This window comes from Benincasa hispida, chromosome 9 (assembly GCF_027475165.1).
Source record: "Benincasa hispida cultivar pf3 chromosome 9, pf3_genome.v1.1, whole genome shotgun sequence".
Lineage (NCBI taxonomy): Eukaryota > Viridiplantae > Streptophyta > Magnoliopsida > Cucurbitales > Cucurbitaceae > Benincasa > Benincasa hispida.
In genome coordinates, this window is record NC_143486.1 from 62220349 (window position 1) to 62238779 (window position 18431).

At 34.5% G+C, this 18431-nt stretch overlaps 1 protein-coding gene and 1 pseudogene across 2 annotated transcripts; one reads left to right on the plus strand and one right to left on the minus strand.

Moving 5' to 3' along the window:
• Positions 1-7555: 7555 nt before the first annotated feature.
• Positions 7556-9901, minus strand: LOC150033987 (uncharacterized). Its single transcript, XM_090317174.1, has 3 exons — positions 9604-9901; positions 8907-9548; positions 7556-7638 (listed from the first exon to the last, which is right to left on the minus strand). Exons 1-3 carry the CDS (start codon positions 9899-9901, stop codon positions 7556-7558), a joined length of 1023 nt encoding a protein of 340 aa, XP_090173300.1.
• Positions 9902-12402: 2501 nt separating this feature from the next.
• LOC120087102 (strychnine-10-hydroxylase-like) lies at positions 12403-14901 on the plus strand (annotated as a pseudogene). Its single transcript, XR_016532339.1, has 2 exons — positions 12403-13434; positions 14178-14901. The product of XR_016532339.1 is annotated as a strychnine-10-hydroxylase-like (transcript).
• Positions 14902-18431: the final 3530 nt, after the last annotated feature.

Sequence of the window (18431 nt, forward strand, 5' to 3'; positions counted from 1 at the left end):
TATGGTAAGGAACATGATATCCAAACTTTGATTTGATGTCGGACTGCAGTTGTGCCACACTGATAGATGGTTTTCTCTTATAGTATCACAGACCTCTAGTACAATCAGTGATGAATCCAATTAAACATGACTTTGACTTAGTTCTGAATAAAAACATGTATGTTGCTCATTGTAATTAGTGATCTCGAACAAGCCATGCGATTTTTTCTTTATTGCACGAAGTCTCCACTTGCAACCTTCCTCCTACTTCTTACATCGAATTGTCCAAATTGCCGGGGTAGATTCAACAACCTCATATGGTGCGTGACATTTTATTGCAAAATATTTGACCGCGTGTTGTAGTATTTCCTTGTCTTGACAAATCATCCCTTTATACAATTGAGTATTGTCAACGTCCACAGGGGTTACAATTGGGTAATGTTCTCGAATGTTATCCAGTACATTCATATCCAAATCGTTGAATGTATCTGAAAGCATCTCATATTCACGACCATCGAAATCCAACTCTTTAAATTCATCATTCGTTTCAATTCTGAAGTCTCTATACAGGTTGTTAGCCGCCATATCTTCATTACCACATGGCGATGCAACTGACTCTGGATCAAGATCAATACATTGAGTTGGATCTTCAAACTGATTAAATGATGTATTCAAGTTTATATCCACCTCTATCCTATTTACATTTACATTTACATACAAATGCACTAAATTCGGCAGTGGCATTGCCATTAAGAACATCAAGTTCATAGCTTCTGCATTCGAAATAGGGAATGACATAAACCTTATTGATCTTGATGATTCTAGATTAGGATGTCTACATATTATTTCTATTTGATTTATTCCCATATCTACACTAAGTAACATCCCAACCATTTCAATGAATTGTTCAAATACAATTCCACTATTCACATTCATGCTAAAACACCCACTTGATGGTTGGTCATAGTCAACTCCATCAATACCATCAATCATATTACCATTTGTAAACAACAAAAATCCCAAGCATTTTCCTGTCATTTTCTAAAAAAAAAAAAAGAAAAAAAAAAGAGACAAACATCAACCTTTTGTATTATACTTTTTATAAGAAGTATATTAAAAAATATTAAATTTTTTTAAAAAATTAGATTACAATGAGGTAAACTTTTAAAACTATTTTTTCAAATTTAATACAAAATAAAAATTAAATTAAATTAAACTTTTTCAAAATATTTTAAACTATATTTTCAAAGTTAATACTAGAAAAATCAAATATCATAAGAAATATATTTAAAAAAATCACAATAATTTTGTCTTAAACTACAAATATCAACTTTTTAAACATAACAATAAACTAAACATTTTAACACTATAAACATCAAAGTTAATACTAAAGAAATCAAATATCGTATGAATAAACTAAACTTTTCAAACTATACTAAACTTGTTAACTATCACAATAATTTTGTATTAAAAAAAATAGAATCTATAAAAAAATAATAATATAAGAACAAAAATAAAATTTATAATTATTCTTAAAAAATAAAAATTTAGTAGAGTAACGAACCAGTATAGTTTGTGATCAAGGATTGTGTGAGAACAATTTGTATTAAGAAATACAAGAAGAGAAATGGAAATGGAAAGTAGTGAGTTAAAAATTGGGAGGAGAGTGATATTAAGAAGAAGAGAAATGGAAACAGAAAGCAAATGGGAAGAGAGGGAGATGATTTTGAAGGGCAGTGAGCAATTAGTATAGGAAGAAGCAGATGATTTCAAGGCAGTGAGCAAAAGATGATTTTGAAGGTAGGCAGTGAGCAAGAGATGATTTTCGAAGGCAGTGAGGTAGTGAGCAAGGGAAACAGTGAGGCAGTGAGCAAGGGAATGGAAATTGGGGTCTAAAAGCACATAGGTCAAGTGTTCAACACTCGACCCACGGGTTGCAAAATTAAAGGTGGTGGTTGGGGGAGGCAGTGCATGCATTTAAAGCTACGGATTCCTTGGTCAACAGCGGAAGGCATGGTCAGGCATGGCAGCGGCAGTGATAGAGGGTGGCAGGGATGGGACGGGTCATGGTGGTTGTCAAAGGTTGAACTTTCAACCTACATAAGTCGAAAGTTCAACGTTCGACAAGTCTTGCTTATCGAGGGTTGAACTTTCGACTTATGTAGGTCGAAAGTTCAACCTTCGACAACTCTCCATGCAAACACTTTCTCCACTTTCTCCAAGTTCATCGAGTTCTTAACCTTCGACCTCTATCTTCGTCGAATTTTCAACCCTCGACTTCTAGCCTCCAACAGACAAAACAACCATATTTCTCTAATTAGTTTCAAAACTACCCTATTTTCCTAATAACTTTGCAAAAATACAATATTATAATAAAAGATCCTAATTTTACACCATTGGCCTATGTGAAAAACTACAATATATATATATATAGGAAAATTTTTATAAATAGAAAAATTTCAAAAATATTTACACTTTATAGCAAAATGTTTCAAAAGTGTTTTGTACTCTTGAAACTTTTTGCTATGAATTATAAATATTTTTAAATATTTTTTTATTTAAAAAGGCCACTTAAAATAAACAAGCATATTAATTGTGGAGAAATAAACTAAAATAGGGGTAACTTAAAAAATTTCAAAATATTTGGATATTTGTGAAAATATAATTTTAAAACTTTATGTAAATTTTTTGGTCCAGGATTCGAACTATATGATGACATCGATATTCTCTTGCATCTTCTATATAACCTAACAACGTTATCCTTGCTTGTCTTGAATGTTTTCTAGGAGGCCACAGTCAGAATTTGAGGAAGAAGATGAATAGGGATAAATTCTCAACTGATTTTCTCTTATTGAAAAAAGAGCATAATAAGCTGAAATTTATACAGATTTCCCAAATTAGGGTTACATGAATAATTGAATAATAAAATGAATATGGAAGAATAAAAAAATAGTTATACTTGACAGATGTCCCAATCATAAAGGGAAGGAATGAACACTGTTAAAATCAAATCCTAACAAATTTGTTTGAGCATTTATCAATCCATCGTGGCTCTCCTGTATGATGTGACGGTCTCTAGCTGATGTGTCTTCTTTGACCCATCCTAGGTGGCAACATCTCTAATATCCCCTCTCAAACTTGTGTGGAGTTCAACTACTCCAAGTTTGGATCGCAAGCAGAAAATTGAGAGTGTGCTAAAGGCTTTGTGAGACAATCAATCAACTAGTTAGAGGATGGTATGTACTTGATTTCAAGTTCGACTTTGAGAACCAGATCTCGCACAAAATGCACATCTATTTTAATGTGTTTGGTCCTAGCATGAAAGACGGGATTATTTGCTAATGCCCCTGCACTAACGTTGTCATACCAGATGATAGGTTTGTGAGGATCGGACTACTGAGTTTCAGTGAGGATTTGCTGAAGCCAAATGATCTCTGAGGTTGTGTGTACAAGAGCAAGATACTCTAACTCTATGCTGGACCTTGCTACTGCTGTTTGTTTATTTGAAGACCAAGAGATGAGGTTATTACCAACAAACACACAGCCACTGATTTTCTGTCGTCTATATTTAATGCCCAATCAGCATCTGAGAAGGTTGATAGTTCAAGAGATGGACTTGGTTGAAATAGTAATCCATAGTACTTTGTGCCACTAACATATCGAAGGACCCGTTTCGTTGTTTGCTAGTGAATATTTATGGGAGCATTGAGAAACTTACTTAGGTGATTTACAATGTAAATAATGTCTGGTCGTGTGTGGGTTAAGTATTGAAAGGCCCCGATCATGCTTCCATACAGGTATGGATCGGTAAGAGGGACTCCATCATTCATTGAAAGGTGTTTGCCCAAGAAGCACGGTGAGGTTGCGGGTTTTAGATCAGTAAAACCTATCCTTTGAAGTAGATTATCCACATACTTAGATTGATTTAGTACGAACCCATGTTCCAAATAATGGACTTGGATACCCAAGAAATAATTGAGTTTTCCCAGATCCTCGAGCGCAAACATTTTGTCCAATGTGGTTACCAACTAAGAGATCAGACAACAATTATTACCAGTAGCAATTACATCATCCATATAAACTAGGAGAAGAATAACCGAGCCATTTGTATTGAGTATGAATAGAGATGTTTCAACCTTCGAATGTGTAAACCTTTCACACCCTGCCCCCATACCACCTTCTCAGCCTGGAAGAGAGATGCGATTGCAGTAGTTATCAACCCTTGAGCTGACACTTACTGCCTAATGATTCTTGCGGAATAACTCTGATACCATACTATAACTTATACATAGCAAAATAATTAAGTCAAGGAGATAAACTATAACGGGTTAAGTAGGCCCATCTTTTATTACGACAGTGATAAACGTTTATACAACTTAAGGACTTAACAAAAAAGTTTACAACGACAACCGTAAAAAACCTCCGGAAGTGTAATTGGGTCACGTGGCAGACCTTGACCTTAATAGCACCCTGGAACTCCTCATCTTCTACTACCTGTGGGGGGATTAAGAAAACATTTTGAAGAGTGTGAGCTATTAAGCCCAGTGAGTGGTTCTTTTAAGATAGAAATCACTTTGAAAATCATCATTTTTGGGAAATCAATCACATGCCAACACTCGCATTATAACTCATGCACAGTTAAAGATATAATCATGCAACTAGTAATCTTTATCCCAAAAGTTACACGTTGCATGCATATCATATCATCAATCAATACAATCATCTATGGAAACCTTCCTATGACCCCAATTCCTGCCAATGTGTACATCGACCATTTTATTTATCCCGCTAGTCATGCTTAGGTACTTGACCATATTTCTCGCCGGTCGTCACCGACTATTATTTCCCGCCGACTGAAGCCGACCATATTTTTCCCGCCAAGCACCATTTGTTAAGCATGCTAACTATATCCCGGGCATAATCTCAGTTTCCACAGGCACACACAAACAATATCATGGTTATCATCCTATCACCAAAAGTATGTATTTTGTATCTACAGATGCATATATTCCAATATCAGAGTATAAAGCTAAGTGAATACTCATAATATGGATTTACTATCAACACTATATAAACACACAATATTCTTTATTTATCAAAGCAACATAACACTCACGATATATCGAAACTATAATGCTATAACACTCACACTATTGTTAATGATCAAAGCTATAACACTCACCTTAATTACTTAGGAGCCTTTCTAATAGTTCTCTTTTCTACCTCGGGCTCCCTTTTTACCCCTAGAATCCAGATCCAACTTATAGCTTAGATTACTCATAGTTCTAGACCTTATTTTGAGACACTTCCTTCTAAAAAACTATTCTAAAATGTCTCCAAAAGCTTACCGTAAAATCTTAGCTCATAACTCTTCACGGTTTAGCCGGAATGATCCAAACATCAAGACTGGCACAACTTACCTGATAGCTCGACCCCTCTATCTTTTTCTCATTATCCAGCCAAATTCCTTAGAGCTTCTTCTGCGGCAGCCTCACCATGAAAACTAGACTCTATTATCTTTCAGATAGCTTTAGAATTACATCAAACACTCGAGTAGATTGGGAGATCTCCTCGTCTCAAGTTGATGCATTCTCCTCCACCCTCACTGTCCAATGCACTCTACTCTCCCCCTCTTTTACGAATTTTATGATTTGTGATTTGAAAATGAAATCCCAAAGGCTCTATTTATAGTCATCCAAACTTCCTATGGTGTTGACACCACCTACTTGGCTATATGGCCAAATGTTTAATCCTCCCTTTATCAATGTAAGCTGACTTCACCTTGGTTCAATGTGTTCTTCCCAAACGCATCCAACACAATTTCTTAGGGTTTAAGAATTTCTCTTAATCAAACACCTAAATTTTAATTGACGTTTGCCCTTACGTCTTCAAGCTTTGTTTGTATTCAATTTAGGGTTTTCAATGCATAATCTATAAGATCGTGGCCAAATTCAACGCATAAATGCCCGGCTATTCGATTCGCAGGCGGTTTCCTTCGATCGCGTGGGCGTGACGTTCGAATGAGGCGTTCAGGCTGCTCTCACTCTCTCCCACTTTCTCACTAGTCTCACTCTTTCCACTCTCGCTCTCTCCCACTTTCTCGCTCCCAATCTCCCTCTCTCCACTCTCGCTCAAACTCTCGCTTTCTCCACTCTCGCTCTCTCCAACTTCCTCACTCAAACTCTCGCTCTCTCTCCCATTCTCTCGCTCAAATCAATCTCGCTCTCTCCCATTCTTTCGCTGCCTCCACTCTCGCTGGTGTCGCTCTCTCCACTCTCATTCTTTCCAATCTCGTTAGCTACTGTGAATATGGTTTATCTCCGTGCAACTTCCACACGAATTTTCCCAAATAATTTTCTATATTTTCCTCAGTTCTTCAATCCTTTCTTCACTATTCAGGATTTAAGTCTTCAAGGTTTTCTCTTCTTTTTATCCTTTTAGGGTCCTCTCTACTCGTACTCAAGGATCAAATATGGTTATCGTAACTATAATACCTAACCATTACAATTTACATTCACTCTTACTAATTGTTGATCCACAAAGGTGACAATTATTACATTATTATGACAATTGTAAAATTATTAGATTATTTACATAACATAGGATTTAACTTTCTCCTAATTAACCCTTTAATCACTTACTTAAGTAGGAAAATGGAGATCTGGGTATCACAAAACCCCCCAACTAGTAAGAGTATTACTCAACAAGTCATTCCAGGCCCGAAGGGCCTGCTTTAGTCCATATATAGCTTTGTCCAATTTACAGACATAGTCAGGGAAATTAGAGTGAACCTACCCGTGTGGTTGATGCATATAGACATCCTCTATAAGTTTTCCATTGAGAAACGCATTGTTAAAGTCGAGCTGACAAAGGACCCATCCTTTTGAAATAGCAATGCTCAGTACAACTGTTATAGTTGAGGCTTTGACCACTGGGCTGAAGGTTTCAAAGAAGTCAATCCCAAGTTGCTGATGGAACCCTTTGGCAACTAAACGGGCTTATAACTCTATATTGAGTCATCTAGATTCTTTTTTAGTCGAAATATCCATTTGTTACCCAATACATTAAATGAAGGTGATGGAGGGACCAGGTGCCAAGTTTGATTATGTATAAGAGCTTGGTATTCAGTGTCCATTGCAGTTTTCCACTAAGGTGTAGTAAGAACATCTGACACCTAGTTTGGTTCTGTCAAAGACCAATCACATTTTATGGTGTTTAACCAAGTTTTTGGTTTGAAGATACCAACTTTGCCCTTTGTAATCATGGGATGTGAATGTTATAGAGGATGTAGACGGACAGGTACAGATGAAGGCGATGGAACATTAGGGAATGAAGATTCATTAACAGGTTGAGAAGAGGGAGAGTGTGAGACTGACTACTTGGTAGGGTATTGTGTGTAGGAGGACTTTGTAATGAGTTGGGCATAATGAGGCTCGGTAGGTGGGGCTAAGATGGTGTAGAGTTCGCAACAGCTGAGATAGGTATAGAGGGAAATGATTGACTGTGAGTTTGTTGAGGTTGATCTATGGATCTGAAGCATTGAATTGGATCCGAATAGTTGGGCTGGCTTGAAAGATTATGCAATAATGGGGTGAGATTGGGTGAAAGGATATTTGGACCATCGGCCATTCTCGATTTGAAGGTAGATAAGTTGGAGTCCTGAAAGCCAGAAAAGAATGGAAAATCAGATTCATTAAAAACAACATTTCTGGAAATATAGATTTTACCATTCTTGTTTATGTATCGATACCCCTTGTGAACAATGCTTGGCCCTAAGTATACACACTTGTTAGAGTGGAATTGAAACTCTTTGGTTTGATATGGTTTGAGGAATGGACAACAGGCACAAATGAAGACCCCTAACTTTGTAACATCCAAGAGTTTCCCATACATCAACTGAAGAGGAGATTGGTTCTTTAGAACTGGAGAAGGAAAACCATTTATTAGGAAGTTGGCATTGAGGAAGGCATCCCACCAAAACTTTAGAGGCATTGACGCCTGTGCTAACAGAGTGAGTTTCATCTCCACTAAGTGTCTGTGTTTTCTCTCAGCTTGTCTATTTTGTGCAGATGTACAAGGACAAGAAAAACGCGATGCAATTCCCAGGGAGCTACATAACTGATCTAACTTAATATATTCTCCTCCATTATCCGATTGTAGTGCTTTGATCCCTGTGTTAAATTGCGTGTTGATTACTTGAAGAAAGTGTTTAAAGGCTGGATTGTATCATACTTTTTTTTTAGTGGATATAACCAAAGATATCTACTGTAATCATCAATAAACGAAATGTAATATCCATATCCTTCAGTAGAATTGACTGATGGTGGTCCCCATACATCCGAATGTATTAAATAAAATTTATGTTTCGCATGAGACATAGAGTTAGGGAAGGGTAGGGAGTGTGCTTTTCCAAGACAGCAGGGTTCATAAAATTTAACATCATCATTTAACTTAGTAGGCAGATTACAGATTTTTAAAACAGATTCCAAAACTCTAAATGAAGGGTGACTCAATCTCCTATGCCACGATCCTTTAGATTCTACCAAATTTAATTCAATATTCGACAGAGCAAGGGCAGTAGATCTGTTATTTTTGTCCATCGCATTGGGAGAACAAATATCCTTTCTAGTATTCACATCAACCGGGATCACATCTGCTTCATCCAACTGATATAGGCATCCTTAAGATTTCCTTTCACCACTGTTTGCCCCGACCGTTCGTCCTTAACAACACAAGAATCATTATAAAACTCTACAGAGACATCATTATGTTGTACTAGTTTTGACAAACTAACAAGATTCTTTGCAATATTGGGAACACACAAAACATTTTTCAGATTAAGATTATAGTTAGGGGCATATAAACAAGCATTGCCAACAGAGGATATGTTTAACTGTTCTCCATTACTACTATGATGAGATCATTACCTGTATACTCAGACGAATTGGCTATGTTGGTGGGATCAGTTGTGACATGATTTGTTACTCCACTGTCTGCATACCAACTGGAATCTCCTACAGATTCGTTTTGAAGAAACGAATTAAGGTTCCAAGAGGTTAAAAATGTAGACAGATTATACCCTAAGTTTCCTTGGTTTTGATTGTTTCCTTTGTCATTGTTTTGATTTGGAACAATTTCTATATTGTACCTCTGATAACAAACATCTGCGGCATGTCCATACCTAGAGCAAACTTGGCAGGTAGGCCTATTCCCTCTGCTTCGACCTCTTCTTCTGTTTCCACCTCCATTGAAGTTGCCATTGCCCCTAGACCCATTAAACTGTTGTCGATTTCCTCCTTGAGTGTTTCCTTGTCCAAATGGCTTAGGTTCAGTTGTGTTCCGATTGAATGCTACATTTGCTGAGGTATTGTGTGCAAATGCTACAGTTACTTTTGAGGTATTTTGATGTTCAAAACATTTTTTGAAGGAGAGTAACTCAGACTGCATACCGAGCCACGATATTTCTAGTTTTCTTTGGATGACTACTACAACTGAGTTGTATTCCTCATCTAATCCAACGAGGACTTGAGATACGAGATTGTGGGTAGACACTAGACTACCCGCTTCAACTAAATTATCAGAATGAAGATTCATAAGTTTCATATTCAGACATTGACGTGTTACCTTTAAGGGTTTGTTGAAAGACTTGATGCAAATAGTCTTGTTTTGCTTTTGACTGAACTCGAAACAAAGAGTGAATAGCATCCCACAGACTCTTAGCACTTTCATGTCCCATCAGCTGCACAGCCACTTCAGGAGTCATTGAGTTGTATACCCAGCCCAATAAGAGTTGGTCAGCAGTAACCCACACTTCATATAGTGGGGTGAGAGTCCTTTCACCGGTTGCGCTTGACGCTTCTCTTGATGCTTGAGAGTCAAAATCACCAGTTTCAGTACTGGGTACTATAGCGACGGTGAACATTGGAGGATAAACATTAGTTCCAAAAAGGTGCCCTTCGAGTTTGTATCCTTTTAAGATTGGAAGAGCTAATATCTTCCATAACATGAAATTGCCTCTTTCCAATTCGATGCTGGTTATCTAGTTGAGCAACTGATTCAGTGGAGGCGTGCTGAACTTTGATGATTCAGTGGTAGAGAATCCTGTAGCAGTGGCATTTTCCATATCGTGCTCTGATACCAAGTCAGAATTTGAGGAAGAAGATGAATAGGGATACTCAGTTGATTTTCTCTTATTTAAAGATAAGCATAATAAGCCCAAACTTATACAGATTTCCTAAATTAGGGTTACATGAATAATTGAATAATAAAATGAATATGGAAGAATAAAAAAAATAATTATACTTGACAGATGACCCAATCATAAATGGAAGGAATAAAGTCTGTTGAAATCAAATCCTAACAGAACTTTCTGAGCATTTATCAATCCATCGTGGCTCTCCTGGGTGATGTGGCGATTTCCAACTTATGTGTCTTCTGTGACCCATCCTTGGTAGCAACATCTCTGACAGACACCTAACTTAGAATTATTTCAAGCTAAACACGCTTAACTATGATGTTTCTATGATTGAACGATCGAAAAGAAAGGTGCACATTGTTGGTTAGGTAATAATTTTCTATTCTTTTAAGTCTTTTTTAATAATACTTTCATGTTTTCAGGATTCTCCTCATTTGGATGTAATCTCCGTTCATTCATGTCCCCCTCCTAAACTTGGGACACTTCACAATCTATTTTGCTAATTATTTTAAAAAATATTTTGATTTTATCTCAATCTTATTTCTCATTGAACATAAAGGTGTTTGAAAATGACGAGTAAGTGATTTTAAAAGAACTCAAAATCAATTCGAATAAAGGTGTGTTTGAGAGTGATAATTGGAATAGTGATTTTAGAAAAAGAGATTTATGTACATTGATCTTTAAACAATCAAATTTACGTTTGGTTCTAAACTTAATTTTCAAATACTTAAAAGTGATTTTGAATTATTATGTTTGGTTCTAAAAAGTGATTTTAGAATTACCAAAATACTACAAAGGGTATTTTATATTCGACGTTTGTTTTAAAATCTAAGAATTATTCTCATGGGGCCACACAATCACCTCAATCCCATTCTCCCATTTGTATGCCCCCATCATCGAATATTGGATATGAATAGATCCAAGGGAAAAAATACGAGTCGATTCTGTCGGTGATCCCAAATGTCATCTTTTACACAATCACCATCCAAAGTATTTCAAAATCAATTTGTAGTGATTTAGGACCTATTATGGATTGACTTGAGAAAAAAATATTTTTCAAAAATTTTATTTTTATTTAAATACTTTTGATAAAACTTTTTAAAATCACACTTGAAAAACTATTTTGAGTGGTTGTCAAACACGTCAAATTTTTTTAAAAATAACTTACTTTTTAAATTAAATATTTGAAAATGCATTCCAAACATAGTCTTAGATTTTTAAAAAATTAATTTTATTGAATTGTCAATCATCATCTGTTTATGTAAAATTGATTTTGCAAGAGAGAAACAAATACACCTTAATTCTCAATCAATCACCCCAAAATTGATTGTAAGTGATTCTTTTTTGAAGTGTTACATATAACTATAGGATCAGACAGAAAATGTCTCATATTTTACATATTTTTTCCCTAAACTTTTAAGGAAAACTTTTTTTCTTTTTTGAGAAACTAAGAAAAAGATATTTTATGAAATTGTTTTTTTATTCATCTATAATTTTCCTGCCTTTTCTTTTCCCCGTAAACTTTTCATGACGTCTATCACTAACGGCATTGACTTTCTAAAGTTTTTATTCATTTTCACACGTTTTTCACTCTTCAAATTACGTATTAGTGATGATGAAGTTTGTAGAATTTTCAACTTCTATATTGTATTATAAAAAAAAGATCTCTAACCTCATTTATTTAGTCTTGAGATTTTAAGATATGTTTCACTTCTATCTTTTGAGTTTAATTTTTTTTAATCAATTTAATCTTTAAATTTTAAAATGTTTGATTTTTAGTATGCGGAGTTTTGTTGTCTTTTAGTTTCTATATTTCAAAATTTACACTCACCCTTTGATCTTTACGAAATATCTACTTTCAATTATTAATATCAATATAAACAAAATTAATGGATAATTATTTTAAATATAAAATTATTGAAAATATTTATCAATATATCAAAATATCATGGTATATTAAAAATAGATTTTGATAGACTATTTTAGATATCTATGGCCAATATTGATAAATGTCCATAGACCACACTAGTTTCCGAACACAAAAACAGATACAAATTTTCTTCCAAATGACTTTTTTTCCATTGCTGGACCAGGTTTTCGAGATGAATTGTTGCATTTTGTCCAATTAAAAGGGCCATAGAAAAGGGGGTAAAAAAATCCGTTTAATATGCATTAAAAACTCCATTTAATTTTAATTTTATTTTGGAGTCCATAATAAAGCCATGTGGCCTATTATATAAACAAACCCTTTGCATGCTTAATTCTCCAAACAGTGAAAATTAACATTATTTAGAGAAGCAGAAATGGAAGAGCCTCACGTCCTCACCGTAATAATCTTCGCCGGCCTTTTCTTCTTTTCCTATGTTATTTTCACTATGTGCCGGAGATACGTCGTCCCTCATCGGAAGAGACTCCCACCGGAAGCCGGTGGCGCTTGGCCGGTGATCGGCCACCTCCATCTACTAAATGCAAGTGAGCCAATCCACATAACGTTGGCTAAAATGGCGGATGCATATGGACCAATATTCACGTTTAGGTTCGGTATGAAAAAAACATTGATTGTGAGCAATTGGGAAATAGCAAAAGAGTTATTCACTACCAACGATAGAATATTTGCATCTCGTCCAAAGCTACTTGCATCAAAGCTTCTTGCCTATGACTATGCCATGAAAGGGTTTAGCCTATACAATCCACATTGGCGCTATGTCCGCAAAATAGCGACGCTTGGACTCCTCACCAACCACCGCGTCAAGCAGCTCGAACACGTTAGAGCATCAGAGGTTCAAACCTGGATGAAGGAACTCCATGAGCTATATTAGCTCAAAAACAATAAGAAAAGTGAGAAAGTTGTGGTGGATATGAAGAAGTGGTTTCAAGACATAACCCTCAACACCATATTCAAGATGGTGATCGGAAAGCGATTTACAACGGCCTTCGATGACAATGTAGCCAGTGAAAATTTTCGAAAAGAATTGACAAATTTTTTTGAATTGTTCGGAAAATTCATTCCTTCTGATTCGTTTCCGTTTTTGAGTTGGTTGAATTTTGGAGGACATCAAGAAGAAATGAAGAAGAGTGCACAAATATTTGACGAAACGTTTCATAATTTCCTGCAACAACATCGAGAGAGGAGGGATTGTAGTAAAGGGATGATGGATCAAGAACAAGACTTCATGGATGCAATGATTTCTACAGTTGAAGATGATGAGGGAGAACATTTAAGCTACGATATTGATACAATCATCAAAGCTACATGCATGGTAATGTATATATTTGAATGCTCTTATCCTAATTAGAATTTTTCAAAAATAGAAAAAATATTAAACTATTTACAAAAATAGTAAAGAAAAAAATATTGATAGACACTGATATACTTCTATCGGCCTCTATCAATTATAGACTTTTATAAGTTTCTATCATTGATAGATACTGATAGACTTGTATCAGTTTCTATCACTGATATATGCTGATCGATTTCTACTAACGTCTATTTATGATAGACATCGATAACAATGTCTATCACAACTATAATTAAGTTTTGCTATTTGTATAAATATTTTTCTTCATTTTTCTAATTTTGAAAATCCCCTGTCGTAATATATTATATTGTATATGGAGGGTCTTAAATTTGTTTTGATTTTTAGAATTTGACTAAAACGTTCAAGTGTTTATTTAGAAAAGATAATAATATGTAGAGAAGTTATAAGAAAATCAAGCATAATTTTCAAAAATCTAGAACCTAATGGTTAGAAACGAGTAAGAGATTATAAAAAAGAAAAAAAAAGGTCGGGAGTGTTTCCTCATAAAAATAGAATTTTGACTTGAAATTTTAGGGTTTTTTTTTTTAACTGTCTGTAGCAGAGTAAAGTTTGATCATAAACAAAGAAACCTACGTAATAAGAAGGGACCAAGGACCTAGAATTTGTGTAAAATTAATACTAAATTTATGGGAAGTCTCAAATATTGGATATGAATAGATAACTTTGAGTTTGGATAAATGCAGAATGTGATAATAGGTAGATTTGACACTACGTCGATTATAATGACATGGGCGCTTTCATTACTTCTCAACAATAAAGAAGCATTGAGAAATGCTCAACTTGAATTGGATGAACAAATTGGGAGAGGAAGACAAGTGAAAGAGTCAGATATAAAAAACCTTTATTATCTTCAAGCTATCGTGAAGGAAACTCTACGATTATATCCAGCTACGCCACTCTTAGCCCCTCACGAGTCTTTAAAAGATTGTACAATTGCTGGCTACCACATCCCAAAAGGAACATGCCTCATCGTTAATGTTCAAAAGCTCCAAAAAGATCCATGTGTTTGGGAGGATCCATGTGAATTTCGACCAGAAAGATTTTTAACAAGTCATAAAAATATTGATGTTAGAGGACAAAGTCCCCAATTGATACCATTTGGAAATGGTCGAAGGAAGTGTCCTGCTATCTCGTTAGGCCTTCAAATAATATATCTTACACTAGCAAACTTTCTACATGGGTTTAAAATTGAAAGGCTTTCAGAAGAACTATTTGACATGGAAGAGAGTGATGGATTGACCAGTGCTAGAAAAGCTCCGCTAGAAGTTGTTTTAACTCCCCGACTGCCTACCCTAATTTATTAGTTGATCAGTAAGGTTGATGCAATTAGCATCTTAGATAGACAAGTCTATTAAGAAATCGACGTTATATTATAATCTTTATAAAATATATTAGTTACTTTCTTACTTATTACAAAATTATATTAGTTGTGAGACAAAACTCTTTATTTATCCTAATATCAAAGTCCATGAAACCAAAAATTTGTAAGATGCATAGTTATTACTCGTCTGTCATGGAACCTTATGTATAATAATATTAATAACGGCTATTGTGATAGTTATTTTTTCCAAAGTTTGTGGTACTCTAATTTTATACGCAAACGAATTAATAATAAAAATAAAAAAAGGAAGTTTGTCATAAATAGAAAAAAATAAAAATATTTACACGGTGTAGCACAAACTTCACCGCTAGACACATTTACATTTTTTAAAAATTTTCAAATTTTCCTTTTTTACATTTGTAATTCTCGTGCGACAATTTCTTCTTCTTCATCGTCTTCCACATGGTGATTTCTTCTTCATTGCACATGATTTCTTCTTCTTCATCGTGCAACAAATGATCATGCAGCTGCAAATCATTTCCAATCTCCGACAACCTCTTCTTTCTTTCTTCTTCTTCATCGTGCAACAGATCAGCGTGCGGCTGAAAATTGCATCCAAATCACCTCTAATCTCCTGGCAATATTCTTCTTCAAGTTCTTCTTCATCGACAATGGTGATTCGGAAATATGTCATCTTCGGCTTCCTCCTCCTCATCTTTACTGTTTTTTTGTTCTTCAATCAATCACTATTTTTTTTGTTCCTCAATCGATCACTGTTTTAAAGAGGCTGATAGATAGTGATAGAATCCTTATTACTAATTAATTAATAGACAGTGATAGAAATTTTATCACTATCTATAACATTTTTTTTATAAAATAAAAGGTTATTTTTCCATCTTTCTCTAAATGAACTATCGAGAAAAAAAACAAACTATAATTCAAAATAAAATATATATTTCAAGAAGAAATAACCACCAAATTGCACACTCTCACCAAATTGATGGAAGATAAACCAACTGATAGACACTGATAATTGTTTATTACTATACTATCGTCGTCTACTAATAGTGTTCTACCAGTGTCTACTTGATAGTGTTTTATTAGTGTCTATCACCTAATTTCATTACTTTCTTATTTAATCAAGAAATTGTAAATTTTGGTTCAAAGAAATGAAACATACCCCGACTTGTCTTTTCTCTTCTTAAGGAAATGCTAAATCGAAGCTTTCAAGCCACTAAAAGAGTGATAGAAAACTATAACCTACTATGAGTGAGAGAAATATTAGTCACGTTATAATGAAGTAGAAAAATGTTTCACCGTTGATAGATAGTGATAGTGTACTATCGCTATCTATCGGTGATAGATAGTGATATGACACTATCAGGTGATAGATAGTGATATGACACTATCACTGATAGATAGTGATAGTAATTTATCATTATCTATCAATGATAGACTTTCTATCACTGATAGACAATGAATCATTTCTATTGAGTCTATCAATTTTCATGCATATTTTAATCAATGATATATAGTGAACATTCGCTTATTGTATAAAGTTATGTGGGTCATCCTCGGGAATCAAAACTCGGACACAACTACAAAGGAATCCTTGGTATCGTCAGGGTGAAAACCTAGGAGTGGTGGACTCTGAATATTTTGGTTAGGGGAGATAAGTCTTAAGGTGGAGGAAGAAGAAGATTGAGAGATTTCTTCACTCAAGAACTCACATAACTTTTCTGTAAAACACTTTCTCAATTGTTCAACAAGTTCAACATTAAGGAAAAAGAAAAACATAACTTTTTCTTATTCCTTTTTTCATAAAATAATAACCACCCCACTAAAATGGGTGGAGAAAAAAAGATGGGGAAGGGAGTTCTAACACCCTTTCTTATTATTCCAATATAATAATAATATAAATAAATATGATAACTAACTTATCATATTATATTTATATTAAATTATATGTTATATAAGATATAACATATAACCTATAGTTTTAATATTATATCACATACAACATAAACTATGGTTTCTTGTATCTATTATATGACATTTAATATAAATCATATTTATATTAAATTTAACAACTATGAATCTCATTCATAGAAAATATATTTGAATTTCATTGAAATATATATTTCCTCCCAATAAGCTATAATGTATCAAATACATTATCACAATTATATCATATATCATTGAAACAATTTAATTATATCATATATAATTAAATCTCATTATTAATTTGAATAATTCAAATTAATCGAAAAACTGATTCTCAACTAAATCATTTTGAGCTACCTAGGGGACCTTATGGATCTGTAGCTTGAAGCTCCAACAGTACATAAATAATTAATTAAACTCTTTAATTAGATTATTCACCATCCATTAACTGTCGGCACTCCACTAAAGACTGACAGCTACACTCTTCGTACTGCAGATATATTTATGTGTCCATTGGATATAACCAATTAACAGTTCGATGACCCTTCACAAATCGCTCGTAAAATACAGCTAGAAAAATATCGTTTTGTCTCTGTAGTTACATCTATCTCCTTAAGTATCACTGACCTCTCTAATGAACAATAGATCATAGTCCCACTATGATTAAACCTTCTCGAGCCAGGAGAGGATGTGGCGCCACATTGTTCAAGACTCGGAATCAGCCCTTAATAGAGCAATTTATCTACTTACTCCTTCTTCGGGGAAGGAGTGAATTTCATCTTGTGTAGTTGAGTTCCCAGCTCCCCAATTAAACAAATCCCCAAGATGGTAAGCTTGTTGAGTCGGCGATCTGGCCACTCTCACCCATACAAATTAAAGGACCGCCCTCATAGGCAGGAGTTCACAACTCACTCAGGATTCATGTCATGTTACCTATGGTCATCCTTGTGAAATATAAGTCTTTATTATGAATGGTGTTATATAATGAGACTAAACAATTTGTGGTTTGGTCTTATACAAACTCTTTTGTATAGAATATCCTCACTCGCATGTCTAATACATGAATGATCAGGATCAGATCATTTGTAGCATATTACAACAATTGTAGCACCTACAAAGCGGGTCATACTCATAGTTTCACCAGGATGAGTTACCCAACGTTATCCATATAGTAAAGACCATTTAGGTTATCACTTAAACATGATCCACTCGTATGTCTCCACATACATGTTTAAGTTACAATGATAACCTTGGATGTTAGTTTATTGGTTTGTGGTTAATGCAATTAAAATATCACATATTTTTTAGAAAAAAAATGAATAAAATATCATATATTATTAATCACATAAAGAGTTTGTTCATACATTATTTACAAACTATAGGACCCAACGAGCTTTAGGGCATCAACATCAAGACTATCAACCTGTATCAGTGATAGAGTTGTATCAGTTTCTATCACTGATAGACACTGATAAACTTCTATCAACCTCTGTCAATGATTGACTTATATCGGTTTCTTGATGGAATGAACATGCAAACAACGGAAGAAATCAGAATCAGTAAGCACTCTAATTACATTTAATTTGAGTTTCAAAGCATGTATGAAAATAATTTCAAAGAGAAGGGTTTCAAGAACACAATACCTTTTATGAAATCTACGAAATCCAAGCTG

Excerpts from the sequence above, each read along its gene's own strand:
- LOC150033987 (XM_090317174.1), bottom strand. The coding sequence starts at position 9,901 with ATGTTCACCGTCGCTATAGTACCCAGTACTGAAACTGGTGATTTTGAC. Across the intron at positions 9,549-9,603 it reads CTTTCAACAAACCCTTAAAG|TTGAAGCGGGTAGTCTAGTG; the intron begins GTAACACGTCAA and ends CTGATAATTTAG. Across the intron at positions 7,639-8,906 it reads CAATTCGTCTGAGTATACAG|GACTCCAACTTATCTACCTT; the intron begins GTAATGATCTCA and ends TCTGGCTTTCAG.